Here is a 19,178-nt window from a genome sequence, read left to right as displayed (position 1 = left end):
ACGAATTCAATATGGCGACCGGTTGCTAGGGGATTGGCAGGCGGAAGTGACGTAGGTCCGCCCTCGCCTATTGATCAAAGATGCACATCAATGAAGGAGATAAATAAAAAATGAAAAATGTAGAGTTGTAATTCCCTTTTAAAGGCACAAAAGACAGATCGGGTTTTGAGAAAGTTACATTTATGAACATAAAACGTAGCCAATAGTATAAATAAGTTGCATGCCCGCAGTATTAATCCTCGCGCCTCCTCGCCTTCTACTCCGTCGCGTGTAATGACGTCACCAGGTCGGTGATGACGTCTATAAGTGAGCGGCACCGTTTCAGATTGGAATGGGAGCTGGCGATTTTTCCCCTATTTTGATCGTTTAATCCGTGAATGGCGCCGAAACAGGACCCGAAACCTAAATTTCAAGAAGGTACTGAGACGAGTGCGTGTGTGCAGATGGAAGCGTGATGGCGGCTTGGCGTCAAAAGTCGATGGAATGGAAGCTGAAATGTTAGCTAGCAAGCTGTTAGCATGTATTGTTGTTGGTGTGAACTCAGAGTGGAGTCTTTTTGCTTCCAATTCACTGGGTTATATTTAATTTAGTTCCACTAGGCAGTGTACATTAGTGTAATGTCAAAGATAAAAGCATTGAATCATTTAAATGTTTTCTCTTAGCGCCCGCCCCCTACTAAGCTAACTGTTAGCCTAGCTCGGCTATGTCAAGTTTGGTTGAGGCGTACACAACAATGTTCAAAAGAATAGCGTCTTTATGTTTGTTTGTTAAAAGAGGACGCAAATGTTTCCCTACAAATATCAATCAGTTTATAAATTGTGAATTTTTTTTTCCAAAGAATTGAATGATATATTCGGTGGTGGTATTTGGCTTTATCCTCCATGTAAAGGGCAGCACGGTGGTGCAGGGGTTATTGCATGTGCATCACAATACGAAGGTCCTTAGTAGTCCTGAGTTCAATCCCGGGCTCGTGCAGTTTGTGAAGTGAATAATATTTATATAGCTCTTTTCTCTAGTGACTCAAATCGCTTTTACATAGTGAAACCCAGTGACGTGCGGTGAGGTTGATGACTGGTGAGGCACTGACTTCATCACAGTCAGATTTACAAACATATGAACCCTAAAGAGTATCTTATTCACCATTTGATTGGCAGCAGTTAACGGGTTATGTTTAAAAGCTCATACCAGCATTTTTCCCTGCTTGGCACTCAGCATCAAGGGTTGGAATTGGGGGTTAAATCACCAAAAATGATTCCCGGGCGCGGCGCCGCTGCTGCCCACTGCTCCCCTCACCTCCCAGGGGGTGAACAAGGAGATGGGTCAAATGCAGACGACAAATTTCATTACACCTAGTGTGTGTGTGACAATCATTGCTACTTTAATTTAACTTTAACTTTACACATACAAACTGTAGCACACAAAAAAGCATATTTAATGAAAAAAACGTTATTATGGTCTTACCTTTACTTATAAATGAAGTCCACAACTAAAGCCCTCACTTAAACTTTCCACGTGCAAGATTGAATCTATTTAAAAAAAGTGTAACCGAGGTTTTATAAATGTCGCCTATACTGTATGAAACTACAAAATAAACACGGAGGCTCCAGTTTACACGAGGACCACTTTATTTACCTTCTTTCAAAAAAAACGTGTCATCACTTCCGCTCTTAGCGCCTTCAAAATAAGAGCTCAAGGCATATACTGTATAACAGCGCATAACAGGAACTTAACATCACAAAGAGGAAAGCCCAGGAAAATAGGTTACAAAAGTTATTTAATAAGAAGCCAAAAAGTGCAAAAACAATAATGTTCGTGTTGGAGGAGTTGTGAATTAGGTACACCTGCAGTCTGCAGGTGTACCTAATGTTGTGTCCCTGCAGTCATTCACAACTCCTCCAACACGAACATTATTGTTTTTGCACTTTTTGGCTTCTTATGAAATAACTTTTTTAAATAGATTCAATATTGCACGTGGAAAGTTTAAGTGTGGGCTTTAGTTGATATAAAAATTCTACGGCGGGGGTGTAGGAGGCGGGATTACTGGAGCCTCAGCCAGTGCGTCTTTTGCAGCCGTTTTATGATCACTCAGCACAAGAAATACGTCACACATACAGTTGTTGACAAAATACACTGTACATTATATACCTCAGCTAACTAAACTATGGAAATGTATAATATAATTCATATAGCAATACGGTCTCACTGCACAGCAGGCCAGCAGTTAGCCGAGTCCGCAATCCATGTTGAGGCACTGAGTGACATGCCTCAACTGGCTGCTGTTCACCGCACCGTCTCTTCTCAGTATTTGAACGGCGAATGTGAAAATTCAGCAATTTGGAATAAAAATAATCTAAAACTGGTGAAGTTAAATGGAAAATAACTTTATAGTATAATCACTGCATACATATAACAATTTAATACATTTTTTTTCTTTTTACATTTTTTTTCTTTCCATGATGGCAGGTGAGGCCCCGCCTCACCTGCCTCTAGTGACTGCACGTCACTGAAACCCAATATCAAAGTTACATTTAAACCAGTGTGGTACTGGGAGCAGGTGGGTAAAGTGTCTTGCCCAAGGACACAACAACAGTGACTAGGATGGCGGAAGCGGGGATCAAACCTGGAATCCTCAAGTTGCTGGCACAACCACTCTACCAACTGAGCTATACCGCCCCGTTTGCATGTTCTCCCCGTGACTGCGTGGGTTCCCTCCGGGTACTCCGGCTTCCTCCCACCTCCAAAGACATGCACCTGGGGATAGGTTGATTGGCAACACTGAATGGTCCCTAGTGTGTGAATGTTGTCTGTCTATCTGTGTTGGCCCTGCGATGAGATGGCGACTTGTCCAGGGTGTACTCCGCCTTCCGCCCGAATGCAGCTGAGATAGGCTCCAGCAACCCCAAAAAGGGACAAGCGATAGAAAATGGATGGATGGATGGATGTTGTATTTGGCTTTATCCTACATGTAAAGGTACAAAATAGTGATGGGTTGATGAGGCGTCATGAAGCGTTTCGACACATTGCAAAACTGTATTGATACTGTGTCGATACTGTGTCACTAAATACTGACATCTGCTGGACATTAAAAATCCCTACAGGCAACCTATGGACCGACTCAACTGACACTGATTTTATGACCTAGTATATACAATAATATAAACCAAGTCATTGTATTTCATTTAGGATTATTTCATAACTTCATTTAAATAAAAATATATTTTTTGTCTTTTTTAGATACAGTCAATAAATAATGTGAACATGTATCATAACATGGAAATCTAAGAGAACGTGTTGTGAATGAGGATCCTTGTGGACTGGGAAATTATTTATTTATTTTTTTTACACATTTTTATTTAAAAAAAAAACAGTTTTTCCAACGTATTCAATTTTAGACGCTTTCTCTTCTTAGTTATTATTTCTCCGGCTGTAGAAAAGACCCGCTCACAGGGCACAGAGGAGGCGTCAGTGCGACACAGTTCGCGTATCGGTCACGTGACCAAAACAGCTCATGATCGGTCATGTGACTTTATAAAAGCGGTACGCGCACCGACACATGGTTTTGCTCTATGAGCTCGACGCATGCGCCGATGCATCGGTGTTCCCGGACCCATCACTAGTACAAAATATTTAAAGTTAGTATTTTTTGCGGATGATACAACAGTGTTTTTTTCAGGAGAGAACACACAGAAGCTACCATGAATTGATTAACGTAGACCCCGACTTAAACAAGTTGAAAAACTTATTGGGGTGTTACCATTTAGTGGTCAATTGTGCGGAATATGTACTGTACTGTGCAATCTACTAATAAAAGTCTCAATCAATCAATCAATCAATCAATCAAAAGCTAATACAAATAATAACAGAAGAAATCCCACCCAAATGCAGCTGAGATAGGCTCCAGCATCCCCCGCGACCCCTAAAGGGACGAGCGGTAGAAAATGGATGGATGGATGGATGGATGGATGAACATACTTGCCAACCTAGATAAGTACACTGTATAGGCGAACCCAGGACGCTCGGCTACATTGCTAATATGTAGCATCATTTGAAAAGTCACCCGCTAGACAAGGAAGAGGGCTTACTCCGCACGTCAATATCTCCGTTTGGTGCCACACGTCCACACCATCAAAATGCCGAGGCAAACATCTCCAGATCAACACCGTATGAAAAAAAATAGTGATTTTTTAGTTGTGATTTCCCTCTCTGCATGAAAGTTTAAAAGTAGCATATATTAATGCAGTATGAAGAAGAATGTTTTAATGTAGACACATAGAATCATCATACTGCTGTGATCATATGCATCAAGTGTTCATTCAAGGCTAATGCAAAATATCCAGATTTATATCGTGTATCGCGATATGGCCTTAAAATATCGCGATATTAAAAAAAGGCCATATTGCCCAGCCTTAATATATATATATATATATATGAAATACTTGACTTTCAGTGAATTCTAGCTATATATATATATATATATATATATATATATATATATATATATATATATAAAAGAAATACTTGAATTTCAGTGTTCATTTATTTACACATATACACACACATAACACTCATCTACTCATTGTTGTACTTGAAAGTGCAATGCTTTGCAGCCAGAAGCACAGCCTTATATATTACATACATACTAAATGCATAGTAATGAAAACACGGTTGTTCTACTAACTGTACTGTGCTTGCTGCTTACTTACTTAAAAAAAAAAAAAAACACTTACCTTTCACTATTTGAGTAGCCTTTGTTCTGCCATTTGCGTACTGGCGAGCGATCTCTGAATCCGGGAACATATCCTTCACAGATTTGTTGAATCCGCAAATGAGAACGGGATGTTGCTTGCAGCTACCAGCATAGCCATCTTTGTCTCAGCATAAGTTACACCCTCGGGTCTCCATTTAGCGAGGTGGCCCATAATACTGGGCTGGGACCGGTGTGGTGCTGCGCTGCAGATGCTTTGTGCTTCGCTGTCCGTTCAAGACTGAGTATATCCGTTCGGCTACCGTGTTCAATGGAGAAGTCTGTTCTACAAAATTTACAGGCAGCATACCCCTCCCCCTTCGAACTGCCCTGGATAAACTGAAATTCTTGTTTCCATTCGTTTTGGAACTTATAAGCGTATTTCTTCATCTTACTCGTCATCGGCGTCACCATTGCTGTATCTTCCTCGTCCGCATGGAGCTAGAGGCCTAGCCCGGGATTGAACTCACATACTTGGTCAACAGCCATACAGGTCACACTGAAGGTGGCCGGATAAACAACTTTAACACTTTTACAAATATGCGCCACACTGTGAACCCACACCAAACAAGAATGACAAACACATTTCGGGAGAACATCCGCACCGTAACACAACATAAACACAACAGAACAAATACCCAGAATCCCTTGCATCCCTAACTCTTCTGGGCTACGATATACACCCCCGCTACCACAGGACTACTCAGAAGCTTCGTATTGTGAGGCACATGCACTAACCCCTGTACCACCGTGCTGCCCGGAATAGAAATCGAAAGAGTAAATGAAACCAAATGTCTAGGTATAATGATTGATGATAAATTGAACTGGACATTCCATGTAAAAAAAAATATACAACATAAAGTAGCAAGAAACACGTCAATAATGAATAAAGCAAAACATGTTCTGGACCAAAAAACACTTCATAGTCTCTACTGCTCGCTAGTGTTACCATATCTGAGTTATTATATGTCGAAATAACTACAAAAGTACACTTTGTTCATTAACTGTGTTACAAAAAAGAACAGTTATAATAATACATAATGTTGGATATAGAAAACATACAAACACTTTATTTATTGAATCAAAAATACTGAAATTCCACAACATAGTGAATTTGCAAACAGCTAAAATTATACACAAAGCAAAATATAATCTGCCACCGAAGAATATACAACTATTCTTCCCAACAAAAGAGGAAAAATGTAATTTAAAACATTTGTACGCACGTACAACACTTAAGACCTTCAGTATGTGGAATTAAATGATGGAATGGATTAAGCAAAGAAATCAAACAATGTACTAATATGATCCACTTCAAGAAACTCTTCAAACTTAGTGTTTACAAAGTACAAAGAAGAAGAACCATGATAAACATTCTGAATTTGTTTTTTTCAAGATAATCTTACTTATCTCACCAAACTAAATATAACGTTTAATATTTATTTATTTATTTGTATTGTAATTACTTTATGGAGTATATTGTGAATAAATTGAGAACAGGAAGTCAACAAAAGTTTTCGCCACTGCTATGTAAAGGAAAAGGGGTAGGATTAAATCATCTCTGTTTCTTCCTACTCCTTTTCGAACATGTTGAATAGAGAAACTGGAAATTGTGATGCATCATGTTGTATGCATGCATGTTCCAAATAAACTGAAACTCATGTTTACGGCAATGTTGACCTGTTCATGATCATTGTGTCCAGGTGAAAGAGTGCTGTGTTTTCATGGGCCATTGCTCTACGAAGCTAAGGTAAGCTACCGAGTTATCTAGCCTTGCTTTAGTGTTTGTGATGTTTTTTGAAAAAACAGGCTTGTCTCTCTGCAGTGTGTTAAAATCAACATCAAGGAGAAACAAATCAAGTACTTCATTCATTATAGCGGGTGGAATAAAAAGTAAGTGGGTCATGTTAACCTTTATACTTTGGATGAGCACAAATACCTGATTGTCTTTGTTTGTTTGTTTTATTCTTGTAGTTGGGACGAATGGGTTCCTGAGAGCAGAGTGCTGAAGTATGTGGACAGCAATCTGCAGAAACAGAAAGAGCTTCAGAAGGCCAACCAGTATGTGTATGGGTTTCAACCTCCGCACTTAACACCACATCACTGACAAACAAAAATACAGGTAAAAGCCAGTAAATTAGAATATTTTGAAAAACTTGATTTATTTCAGTAATTGCATTCAAAAGGTGTAACTTGTACATTATATTTATTCATTGCACACAGACTGATGCATTCAAATGTTTATTTCATTTAATTTTGATGATTTGAAGTGGCAACAAATGAAAATCCAAAATTCTGTGTGTCACAAAATTAGAATATTACTTAAGGCTAATACAAAAAAGGGATTTTTAGAAATGTTGGCCAACTGAAAAGTATGAAAATGAAAAATATGAGCATGTACAATACTCAATACTTGGTTGGAGCTCCTTTTGCCTCAATTACTGCGTTAATGCGGCGTGGCATGGAGTCGATGAGTTTCTGGCACTGCTCAGATGTTATGAGAGCCCAGGTTGCTCTGATAGTGGCCTTCAACTCTTCTGCGTTTTTGGGTCTGGCATTCTGCATCTTCCTTTTCACAATACCCCACAGATTTTCTATGGGGCTAAGGTCAGGGGAGTTGGCGGGCCAATTTAGAACAGAAATACCATGGTCCATAAACCAGGCACGGGTAGATTTTGCGCTGTGTGCAGGCGCCAAGTCCTGTTGGAACTTGAAATCTCCATCTCCATAGAGCAGGTCAGCAGCAGGAAGCATGAAGTGCTCTAAAACTTGCTGGTAGACGGCTGCGTTGACCCTGGATCTCAGGAAACAGAGTGGACCGACACCAGCAGATAACATGGCACCCCAAACCATCACCCAACCATGCAAATTTTGCATTTCCTTTGGAAATCGAGGTCCCAGAGTCTGGAGGAAGACAGGAGAGGCACAGGATCCACGTTGCCTGAAGTCTAGTGTAAAGTTTCCACCATCAGTGATGGTTTGGGGTGCCATGTCATCTGCTGGTGTCGGTCCACTCTGTTTCCTGAGATCCAGGGTCAACGCAGCCGTCTACCAGCAAGTTTTAGAGCACTTCATGCTTCCTGCTGCTGACCTGCTCTATGGAGATGGAGATTTCAAGTTCCAACAGGACTTGGCGCCTGCACACAGCGCAAAATCTACCCATGCCTGGTTTACGGACCATGGTATTTCTGTTCTAAATTGGCCCGCCAACTCCCCTGACCTTAGCCCCATAGAAAATCTGTGGGGTATTGTGAAAAGGAAGATGCAGAATGCCAGACCCAAAAACGCAGAAGAGTTGAAGGCCACTATCAGAGCAACCTGGGCTCTCACAACACCTGAGCAGTGCCAGAAACTCATCGACTCCATGCCACGCCGCATTAACGCAGTAATTGAGGCAAAAGGAGCTCCAACCAAGTATTGAGTATTGTACATGCTCATATTTTTCATTTTCATACTTTTCAATAGGCCAACATTTCTAAAAATCCCTTTTTTGTATTAGCCTTAAGTAATATTCTAATTTTGTGACACACGGAATTTTGGATTTTCATTTGTTGCCACTTCAAATCATCAAAATTAAATGAAATAAACATTTGAATGCATCAGTCTGTGTGCAATGAATAAATATAATGTACAAGTTACACCTTTTGAATGCAATTACTGAAATAAATCAAGTTTTTCAAAATATTCTAATTTACTGGCTTTTACCTGTATATGTACATTGAGACACACAGGACTGCAACATATTGACGACCAACATCATAAAATACAATTGACAGTCTTTTAATGGCAGTGGCATGTATTCGCTCACTCTACTGTTTCTCATCCCAGAGACCATTATGTTGAAGGAAGAATGAGGGGGGCTGCGCCGAATAAGAAAATACCTGCAACTGCACAGAAAAACGACATGTGAGTGCGACATTCACTGTTGCTGCTGACTACAGTTGTGTCAGCTGTAAATAACGTTCATTCATTGATGCTCTGTTCCAGAAAAACCAAAAAGAACAAACAAAAAAGTGAGTACTGGCTTTGATATTCAAACAGTAAGTCATTAAAGACCTTCTTGTTCAATAGTAGCACCGAACACAATCTGTCCTGGGGCGCGTTCATTTTAAGATTAATTTCCTCAAATGTACTGTTGCAATTTCTGTTTAGTCTGTTCCTGAGTCAAACTGTCAATGTCATACAGCATCTGTATTGTAAAGTTCAAATTAGAATGACAATAAAAGGAAGTCTAAGTCTCTTTCTACAAACCCCGTTTCCATATGAGTTGGGAAATTGTGTTAGATGTAAATATAAACGGAATACAATGATTTGCAGATCATTTTCAACCCATATTCAATTGAATGCACTACAAAGACAACATATTTGATGTTCAAACTCATAAACTTTTTCTTTTTTTTTTGCAAATACTAATTAACTTAGAATTTCATGGCTGCAACACGTGCCAAAGTAGTTGGGAAAGGGCATGTTCACCACTGCGTTACATCACCTTTTCTTTTAACAACACTCAATAAGCGATTGGGAACTGAGGAAACTATTTGTTGAAGCTTTGAAAGGGGAATTCTTTCCCATTCTTGTTTTATGTAGAGCTTCAGTCGTTCAACAGTCCGGGGGTCTCCGCTGTCGTATTTTACGCTTCATAATGCGCTACACATTTTTGATGGGGGACAGGTCTGGACTGCAGACGGGCCAGGAAAGTACCCGCACCCTTTTTTTTATGAAGCCACACTGTTGTAACACGTGCTGAATGTGGCTTGGCATTGTCTTGCTGAAATAAGCAGGGGCGTCCATGAAAAAGACGGCACTTAGATGGCAGCATATGTTGTTCCAAAACCTGTATGTACATTTCAGCATTAATGGTGTTTTCACAGATGTGTACGTTACCCATGCCTTGGGCACTAATGCACCCCCATACCATCACAGATGTGATGATATCCTTTAGAGATTGATGTCGGTTTTTGATACAGTGCCATCTGAGGGATGGAAGGTCACGGTCATTCAATGTTGGTCTCCGGCCATGCCGCTTACGTGGAGTGATTTCTCCAGATTCTCTGAACCTTTTGATGATATTATGGACCGTAGATGTTGAAATCCCTAAATTACTTGCAATTGCACTTTGAGAAACGTTGTTCTTAAACTGTTTGACTATTTGCTCACGCAGTTGTGGACAAAGGGGTGTACCTCGCCCCATCCTTTCTTGTGAAAGACTGAGCATTTTTTGGGAAGCTGTTTTTATACCCAATCATGGCACCCACCTGTTCCCAATTAGCCTGTACACCTGTGGGATGTTCCAAATAAGTGTTTGATGAGCATTCCTCAACTTTATCAGTATTTATTGCCACCTTTCCCAACTTCTTTGTCACGTGTTGCTGGCATCAAATTCTAAAGTTAATGATTATTTGCAAAAAAAAAAAAGTTTATGAGTTTGAACATCAAATATGTTGTCTTTGTAGCATATTCAACTGAATATGGGTTGAAAAGGATTTGCAAATCATTGTATTCCGTTTATATTTACATCTAACACAATTTCCCAACTCATATGGAAACGGGGTTTGTATTAGCTGTATATAGTAATAGTAGATTAGATTTCATCATCACTACATGGCAAAAGGACGTCTTGGGTAATGGCAGTTTGCGTCCTGGGTTTTTCAACCTTAAAGATGGACTTTTTTCCAAATCGTTGTTGGACTTTAAAGGTTCTAATGTTTGCCTGTGTTCTAGCTCCTGGTCCAGGAGAAGGACCAAGCTCAGGAGGAGTAGACCCAACCCACCCTCCTCGGAAGAAGAGGGCTCGTGTTGACCCAACTGTTGAAAGTGTATGTTCACTATTGTCCCGTACTGCGTTCCTGTATGCATGTAGTACTGCAGTAATGCACAAGTGTTGTGGCATCTGTTGCAATGTAATTGTTTGTGCAGGAGGAGACTTTTATAAACAGAGTAGAAGTTAAAGTGAAAATCCCTGAGGAGCTGAAACCTTGGCTTGTAGATGACTGGGATCTGATAACACGGCAAAAACAAGTCAGTAGCGTGTATTTTACTCAAGTTAATATGTAACACGACCTTCCCATACAAGTATCACCAAAGTGTTTCTTTTCCCTTGTCAGCTTTTTCACCTGCCTGCCAAGAAGAATGTTGACACTGTTCTTGACGATTATGCAAACTACAAGAAATCAAGAGGAACCTCTGACAGCAAGTAAAATACACATTTTCTTCAATTCACAGAAATGTAAATGTAAATGTAAATGTGCCGTGATTTTACCAGTCCGACCCACTTGGAATTAGGTTTTTCTCCATGTGGCCCCTGATTTAAAATGAGTTTGACACCCCTGTTTTAAGGTGTATAGTTAATTCCTATACGACAAATTTCTGCTCAAACTCTCAATGGATGTGTCCCGATACAGCATGTACATGTACTCACCTTAGTACATATAAATGTACATAACTTAAAGAATACCTCTCGCTATGAAAATGTAAAAATAGAGATAAAAGCATCATGTAATGAGAAAAAGCTGAGACGTTGAATACTATTAATGAACAAAAACACAAATATTTGTCTTTAAATAAATGGATAACGTTTATCCATAGCCTTTTTATTAGGCATTACAAATTACATGATGGAGTCACGTTCACACCCCAACACTGTTTTACCCAACAGAATCAATAATCATGATTAATAATCGCGATTTCATTGTTGATAAAAATAATCGTAATTATTATTTTGCCCATAATCGTGCAGTCCTATGTGTAAGACTACACCTCATATATGAACACTATTTTTATCTATATGGACAAAAAGTGCAGTTACATCTTATGTCCATAAGGTGCCACCTTGCACAATTTTTACATTAGTCTTATTTATTTATTTATGTTATTATTTTGGTTTCTGTTTATAATGCTTCTGTTGCTTTCATATGCACATTCAATTTTCTACTTGAGCTACACACACACACACACACACACACACACACATATATATATATATATATATATATATATATATATATATATATTACCGCATTTTTCGGAGTATAAGTCGCACCTGCCGAAAATGCATAATAAAAAAGGAAAAAAACATATATATATAAGTCGCACTGGAGCCCGGCCGGACTATGAAAAAAAACTGCGACTTATACCGGTAGTCTGAAAAATACGGTATATCTATATACCGTATTTTCCGCACTATAAGGCGCACCGGATTATAAGGCGCACCTTCAATGAATGGCATATTTTAAAACTTTGTTCATATATAAGGCGCACCGCATTATAAGGCGCATAGAATAGACGCTACAGTAGAGGCTGGGGTTGCGTTATGCATCCATTAGATGGAGCTGCGCTAAAGGGAATGTCAACAAAACAGTCAGGTCAGTCAAACTTTATTAATAGATTACAAACCGGCGTTCTGATTAGGGATGTCCCTATTCAGGTTTTTGCACTTCCGATCCGATACCGATATTGTTTTTGCACTTCCGATCCGATACCGATACTGGCCTATCCGAGCATGTATTAAAGTTTAAAGTTATTTAGCCTACCGGTACTTAGTTGTCAGAATTATGTTGAAAAGGGTTTTAGTACTCTTGATAACAACTAGCCAGCTGAATTAGGGGAGTTTGAATAATACACAATGGTTGGTAACAAGAAACTGACCTGTTTATTCAAGGATAAACACAAAATAGACAAAATTATACATGACAAACAGAAATGGCATCATTGAACTAGGGCTGGGCGATATGGCCTTTTTTTAATATTGCTTTATTTTAAGGCCATATTGCGATACATGATATATATCTCAATATTTTGCCTTAGCCTTGAATGAACACTTGATGCATATAATCACAGCAGTATGATGATTCTATGTGTTTTGATTGATTGATTGAGACTTTTATTAGTAGGTTGCACAGTGAAGTACATATTCCGTACAATTGACCAGTAAATGGTAACACCCGAATAAGTTTTTCAACTTATTTAAGTCGGGGTCCACTTAAATTGATTCATGATACAGATATATACTATCAGATATATACTATCATCATAATACAGTCATCACACAAGATAATCACATTGAATTATTTACATTATTTATAATCCAGGGTGTGGAGGGGGGCGCCGGATGTAAGTGTCAAAAAGACAGCCAAAAGAGTTTGATATGAGAATAAATCTAAAGTTAAAATATAGGGTATAAATGCACCCATTTGCAGGAAATGTAGTCTTGATTTTCAAAATTTTCTTTCAAGGCTTGCATGTCTACATTATAACATTCTTCTTCATACTGCATTAATATATGCTACTTTTAAACTTTCATGCAGAGAAGGAAATCACAACTAAATAGATCACTAATTTTTTCAGACGGTGTTGATCTGGAAATTTTTGCCTCGGCATTTTGATGGTGTGGGCGTGTGGCACCGAATGGAGATAAGCGTCTCGACAGACGTTACAATATTTGAACAATGATGACGAAAACTGTTTTCTGTATCGTGTCCGTGTGTCGAAAATTGTTATGCGCTTATTTTTTTATTTGATTTTGTGCGTGGCATATAATTGCTATGCGCACAGGCGCGCACCTTAGAGAGAACGTTGGTCACACGACTGCGCTAGCATCACAGCTAACATTAGCCATGCTGCTACCTCTCTGCTCGGGGAGGACGTATACGTATGTGACGTATGACGTGACAGTATGTGACGTGTGTAAGAAGGTGCGCTCGCTGTCTGTGAGAGGGAGACACAGGAAAGAGTGAGAAGAGCCTGTCGTGTAATGCCAGCAGCTAAAAGCAACTGCGTGAGATTCCACAGACCTGTGGATGTGTTGAAGGTGTGCTGGAAAATGCGGAACGGAAATTAGGGAGCAGCAGAAAAGTGGAATGTATTATTTAAATTGGTGCGTTGGAAAACACGGACAGGAGTTTTTTTTTAAACTGGATATGGATCGGCATTTTCCCATGCCTTGCCAAAACGCAATTTTTGGCAAATATCCACGAATCCCTCCAATTCTTCTTCTTCAGTGACCTAATTAAACAGTTGGGTGAATACGGCATCCAACATGCTCTACTGCGTGACTGATCGCCTTAAGTTTAAACTCTGCGTCGTAAGCGTGTCTCTTAATAGGAGCCATTTGGGGTCTTTACATAAACAAACAAATGGAAATGAAACGGCACGCCTCGCGCAGTCATATATCCCAGCATGCACCGCGCGCTGCTTCTTCTTCTACGGGGGAAAATGAAGACGGGGGAAAATGAAGTCGGCGGCTGCTTACCGTAGTTGCGATTGATTGATTGATTGAAACTTTTACCTGTTGGAGGCTCAATATTGGTCCATATGTAAGGCACACCGGATTATAAGGCGCACTGTCAGCTTTTGACAAAATTGGAGGTTTTTAGGTGCGCCTTATAATGCGGAAGATACGGTATACATATACCGGTGTGTGTGTATATATATATATATATATATATATATATATATCAGTGACGTGCGGTGAGGTTGATGGCTGGTGAGGCACTGACTTCATTACAGTCAGATTTACAAACATATGAACCCTAAAGAGTATCTTATTCACCATTTGATTGGCAGCAGTTAACGGGTTATGTTTAAAAGCTCATACCAGCATTCTTCCCTGCTTGGCACTCAGCATCAAGGGTTGGAATTGGGGGTTAAATCACCAAAAATGATTCCCAGGCACGGCGCCGCTGCTGCCCACTGCTCCCCTCACCTCCCAGGGGGTGAACCAGGGGATGGGTCAAATGCAGAGGACAAATTTCATTACACATAGTGTGTGTGTGACAATCATTGGTACTTTAACTTAACTTTAACTTTACACATACAAACTGTAGCACACAAAAAAGCACATTTAATAAAAAAAACGTTATTATGGTCTTACCTTTACTTATAAAATAAGTCCATGAGCCGCTGTTGTGCTGGATTAATGCACCCCCTGACGAGAGTGTTATATCAACTAAAGCCCTCACTTCAACTTTCCACGTGCAAGATTGAATCTATTTAAAAAAGTGTAACCGAGGGTTTATAAATGTCGCCTATACTGTATGAAACTACAAAATAACAAACACGGAGGCTCCAGTTTACACGAGGACCACTTTATCTACCTTCTTTCAAAAACTTCCGCTCCACTCCAACGTGTCATCACTTCCGCTCTTAGCGCCTTCAAAATAAGAGCTCAAGGCATATACTGTATAACAGCGCATAACAGGAACTTAACATCACAAAGAGGAAAGCCCATAAAAATAGGTTACAAAAGTTATTTGATAAGAAGCCAAAAAGTGCAAAAACAATAATGTTCGTGTTGGAGGAGTTGTGAATTATGTACACCTGCAGTCTGCAGGTGTACCTAATGTTGTGGCCCTGCAGTCATCCACAACTCCTCCAACACGAACATTTTGTTTTTGCACTTTTTGGCTTCTTATGAAATAACTTTTTTAAATAGATTCAATCTTGCACGTGGAAAGTTTAAGTGTAGGTTTTAGTTGATATAACACTCCCGTCAGGGGTTGCCGTGCATTCTACGGCGGGGGTGCAGGAGGCGAGCCTCAGCCAGTGCGTCTTTTGCAGCCGTTTTATGATCGCTCAGCACAAGAAATACTTTACACACATACAGTTGTTGACAAAATACACTGTACATTATATACCTCAGCTAACTAAACTATGGAAATGTATAATATAGTTCATATAGCAATACGGTTTCACTGCACAGCAGGCCAGCAGTTAGCCGAGTCATTGCGCAATCCATGTTGAGGCACTGAGTGACGTGCCTCAACTGGCTGCTGTTCACCGCACCGTCTCTTCTCAGTATTTGAACGGCAAATGTGAAAATTCAGCGATTTTGAATAAAAATTATCTAAAACTGGTGAAGTTAAATGGAAAATAACTTTATAGTATAATCACTGGATACATATAACAATTTAATAACGTTTTTTTCTTTTTACATTTTTTTTCTTTCCATGATAGGGCCTCACCTGCCTCTAGTGACTGCACGTCACTGATATATATATATATATATATATATATATATATATATATATATATATATATATATATATATATATATATATATATATAAAATTACATTTTTTTTGTTTTCCTTCTTATGTGCTGTTGGAATTCTCACAATTCTTTGGTGTTCTTTTCCCAGGGAGTTTGCTGTCAGCGAGGTTGTTGCCGGCGTGCGGGAATATTTCAACGTCATGCTCGGGACGCAACTACTCTACAAATTTGAGAGGCCGCAGTACGCAGACATCCTGGCCAACCATCCAGACACATCCATGTCACAGATCTACGGTGCCCCCCATTTGCTAAGGCTCTTTGGTAAAACTCTCATGCACAAGATTGTGTTAACTGTAAGCAGTTGTGTGCCACCATGTGTATATTAGGGCTGTCAAATGATGAATTTTTCTAATCAGATTAATCACATTTTGGAATTTGGGTTATTAATGATCAATCACAGGTGATTAATCGCCTGCATAAATAAAATGCAATTTTATTGTCAGAATGTCATCCAGGAACGTTTTTAAACGTTTTACTTGGATGCATGTCATTTATTTGCACAAAACCTTATAACCGTTTTTTCTAAAGTTCTTTCAGGGTGTATTTTGGAGGGAAATTTGCCAGCGAGCACACCGGTCAGTCTCCTCACTCATTTTTGTACTGACGTGTGCGTTGATGTGATCACTGGCTGTAAGCGGTTAAGGTAAAATAGCTTTTATAGTCAAAATAAATTGCATGATTATTCTCAGTGTGTACATCAGTAAGGCGAGAATGTTTTTGTGACTACCGTAATCACATGAGTCAACTCATTATTTTGACAGCCCTAATATATGTATCAGGGTTTTCGCGGGGCATCAAAAAGCATTAAAAGTAATTCAAGTATTTTGCATACCGTATTTTTCGGATTATAAATCGCTCCAGAGTATAAATCGCACCGGCCGAAAATGCATAATAAAGAAGGAAAAAAACATATATAAGTCGCACTGGAGTATAAGTCACATTTTTGGGGAAATGTATTTGATAAAAGCCAACAGCAAGAATAGACATTTGAAAGGCAATTTAAAATAAATCAAGAATAGTGAACAACAGGCTGAATAAGTGTACGTTATATGAGGCATAAATAACCAACTGGTATGTTAACGTAACATATTATGGTAAGAGTCATTCAAATAACTATAACATATAGAACATGCTATACGTTTACCAAACAATCTGTCACTCCTAATCGCTAAATCCCATGAAATCTTCTCCCTCGGTGTCGCTTCTAAACAACTCTGCCAACTCCAAAGGTAGACAATGCGCCGCTTCCTCTTCTATCGGTACGTGGCTTACGTCAGAGTCATCGTCAGTTGCAGTTCCAATTATTCCATTATTTCTGAATCTGGACAGGATGGTTTCGGTTGTCACTGAAGTCCATGCTTTGTCCATCATTCCAATGACATCCGTTGCCGTGAAGCTGTGTTCTCCATCCATCATTCACTGCTCCCACAGGACTGCCTTAAAGCCTTTTTATAAGTTACCGCCAATGTTGAAATGATCAATTTTCATAGGTACGGAAGTAGTAGCAGGTAGCATCTTTTTTTTCACAATGCACTTCTGCCATAACCCGCCCCCGGCAAATTTTTATTGGTTGACGTGTGTGTGTGACGATTGCTGATATACGCCTAGTCTCTTACGTGAATGAGATGAATAATATTATTTGATATTTTACGTAGGGGTGTAACGGTACACAGAAATGTCGGTTCGGTACGTACCTCGGTTTAGAGGTCACGGTTCGGTTCATTTTCGGTACAGTAAGAAAACAACAAAATATGCATTTTTTGGTTATTTACCAAATTTGTAAACAATGGCTTTATCCTTTTAACATTGGGAACACTATAATAATTCTGCCCACGTTAATCAACATTAAACTGCTCAAGTTGTTGCTCAGATTAAATAAAATGACATAACTTTTCTTCTACATATAAAAAGTGCAACATTAAACAGTTTCAAGTCAACTCATCATGCTTCATTTATTACAGCATTTGGGAAGCCTGTAGTCAGAGGTGGGTAGTAACGCGCTACATTTACTCCGTTACATCTACTTGAGTAACTTTTGGGATAAATTGTACTTCTAAGAGTAGTTTTAATGCAACTTACTTTTACTTTTACTTGAGTACATTTATAGAGAAGAAACACTACTTTTACTCCGCTACTTTTATCTACATTCAGCTCGCTACTCGCTACTAATTTTTATCGATCTGTTAATGCACGCTTTGTTTGTTTTGGTCTGTCAGACAGACCTTCAAAGTGCCTGCGTTACTGGTGACGTTTCACTCCGTTCCACCAATAAAATGCAGTCACTAGTGACGTTTGACTCCGTTCCACCAATCAGATGCAGTCACTGGTGACGTTGGACCAATCAAACAGAGCCAGGCGGTCACATGACCTGACTTAAACAAGTTGAAAAACTTATTGGGGTGTTACCATTTCGTGGTCAATTGTACGGAATATGTACTGTACTGTGCAATCTACTAATACAAGTTTCAATCAATCAATCAAAAGTGTGAAGGAAAAAAGACACTTTTTTATTTCAAACGTACATCCCGTCACAAGCCTAAAGACTGACTGCACAGTTCCTGTCTTCACAATAAAAGTGCCGCTCCATCGCGCCTGCGCTTTCAAAATAAGAGTCTCCGAAAGCCAGCGCAAACAAGCTAGCAAGCCTCGGAATTTGCCGCCAATGTATTTCTTGTAAAGTGTGTGAAAACGAATATGGAAGCTGGACAAATAAGATACCAAAAACCAACCACTTTCATGTGGTATTAGACAGAAAGGAGGAACTTTTTTTCTCCTCCATTTGAAAACGTGGACGTTATCATCACTGCTGTCTGATTACAATCAATGCAAGTCATCAGAATCAGGTAATACACCAACTTATATTCTTGTCAACATGAAAGAAAGGAATCTATATGTGTTAAACATGCATGTATATTCATTAAAACACCTTTAACATGTAAACAAAAACGGCAAAATAAATAAATATAAATTATATACTGTATATATCAATGTATGTGTATATATGTATATATATATATATATATATATATATGATATGTGTGTGTATGTTACTCATCAGTTACTCAGTACTTGAGTAGTTTTTTCACAACATACTTTTTACTTTTACTCAAGTAAATATTTGGGTGACTACTCATTACTTTTACTTGAGTAATAAATCTCTAAAGTAACAGTACTCTTACTTGAGTACAATTTCTGGCTACTCTACCCACCTCTGCCTGTAGTTGATTTTTATTATGTAAATGTTATATTTGTATCAACATGTGATAGCAGGGACCCTGCCATTCAAAACTAGGCTGCTGCATTACTAATGATTAATGTAACTATAGCTGAAAAAAATAGTACAATAGCAATAGGAGAGACTATTCATCCCTGAACACCATGGAGTTCA

The 19,178-nt window shown here is 39.0% G+C and overlaps 1 protein-coding gene across 2 annotated transcripts in view; it reads left to right on the top strand.

Moving 5' to 3' along the window:
• The first annotated feature begins 253 nt into the window (after nt 1-253).
• The window catches only part of morf4l1 (mortality factor 4 like 1), a 28,135-nt gene continuing 9,210 nt past the window's right edge, over nt 254-19,178 (top strand). Inside the window, exons 1-10 of one of the 2 annotated variants that reach the window (XM_061969256.2) lie at nt 254-417; nt 6,448-6,494; nt 6,570-6,637; nt 6,719-6,805; nt 8,573-8,650; nt 8,732-8,757; nt 10,466-10,560; nt 10,661-10,762; nt 10,849-10,937; nt 15,879-16,051. In XM_061969256.2, the coding sequence (XP_061825240.1) occupies nt 378-417; nt 6,448-6,494; nt 6,570-6,637; nt 6,719-6,805; nt 8,573-8,650; nt 8,732-8,757; nt 10,466-10,560; nt 10,661-10,762; nt 10,849-10,937; nt 15,879-16,051 (805 nt within the window). In that variant the 5' untranslated portion in view covers nt 254-377. Of the gene's footprint in view, nt 418-6,447; nt 6,495-6,569; nt 6,638-6,718; nt 6,812-8,572; nt 8,651-8,731; nt 8,758-10,465; nt 10,561-10,660; nt 10,763-10,848; nt 10,938-15,878; nt 16,052-19,178 lie in introns of both variants that reach the window. The other variant, XM_061969255.2, reaches the window with a different exon arrangement.

The sequence above is a fragment of the Nerophis lumbriciformis genome, linkage group LG10 (genome assembly GCF_033978685.3).
Source record: "Nerophis lumbriciformis linkage group LG10, RoL_Nlum_v2.1, whole genome shotgun sequence".
Classification (NCBI taxonomy): domain Eukaryota; kingdom Metazoa; phylum Chordata; class Actinopteri; order Syngnathiformes; family Syngnathidae; genus Nerophis; species Nerophis lumbriciformis.
This window is presented reverse-complemented; position numbering and strand designations above follow the sequence as displayed.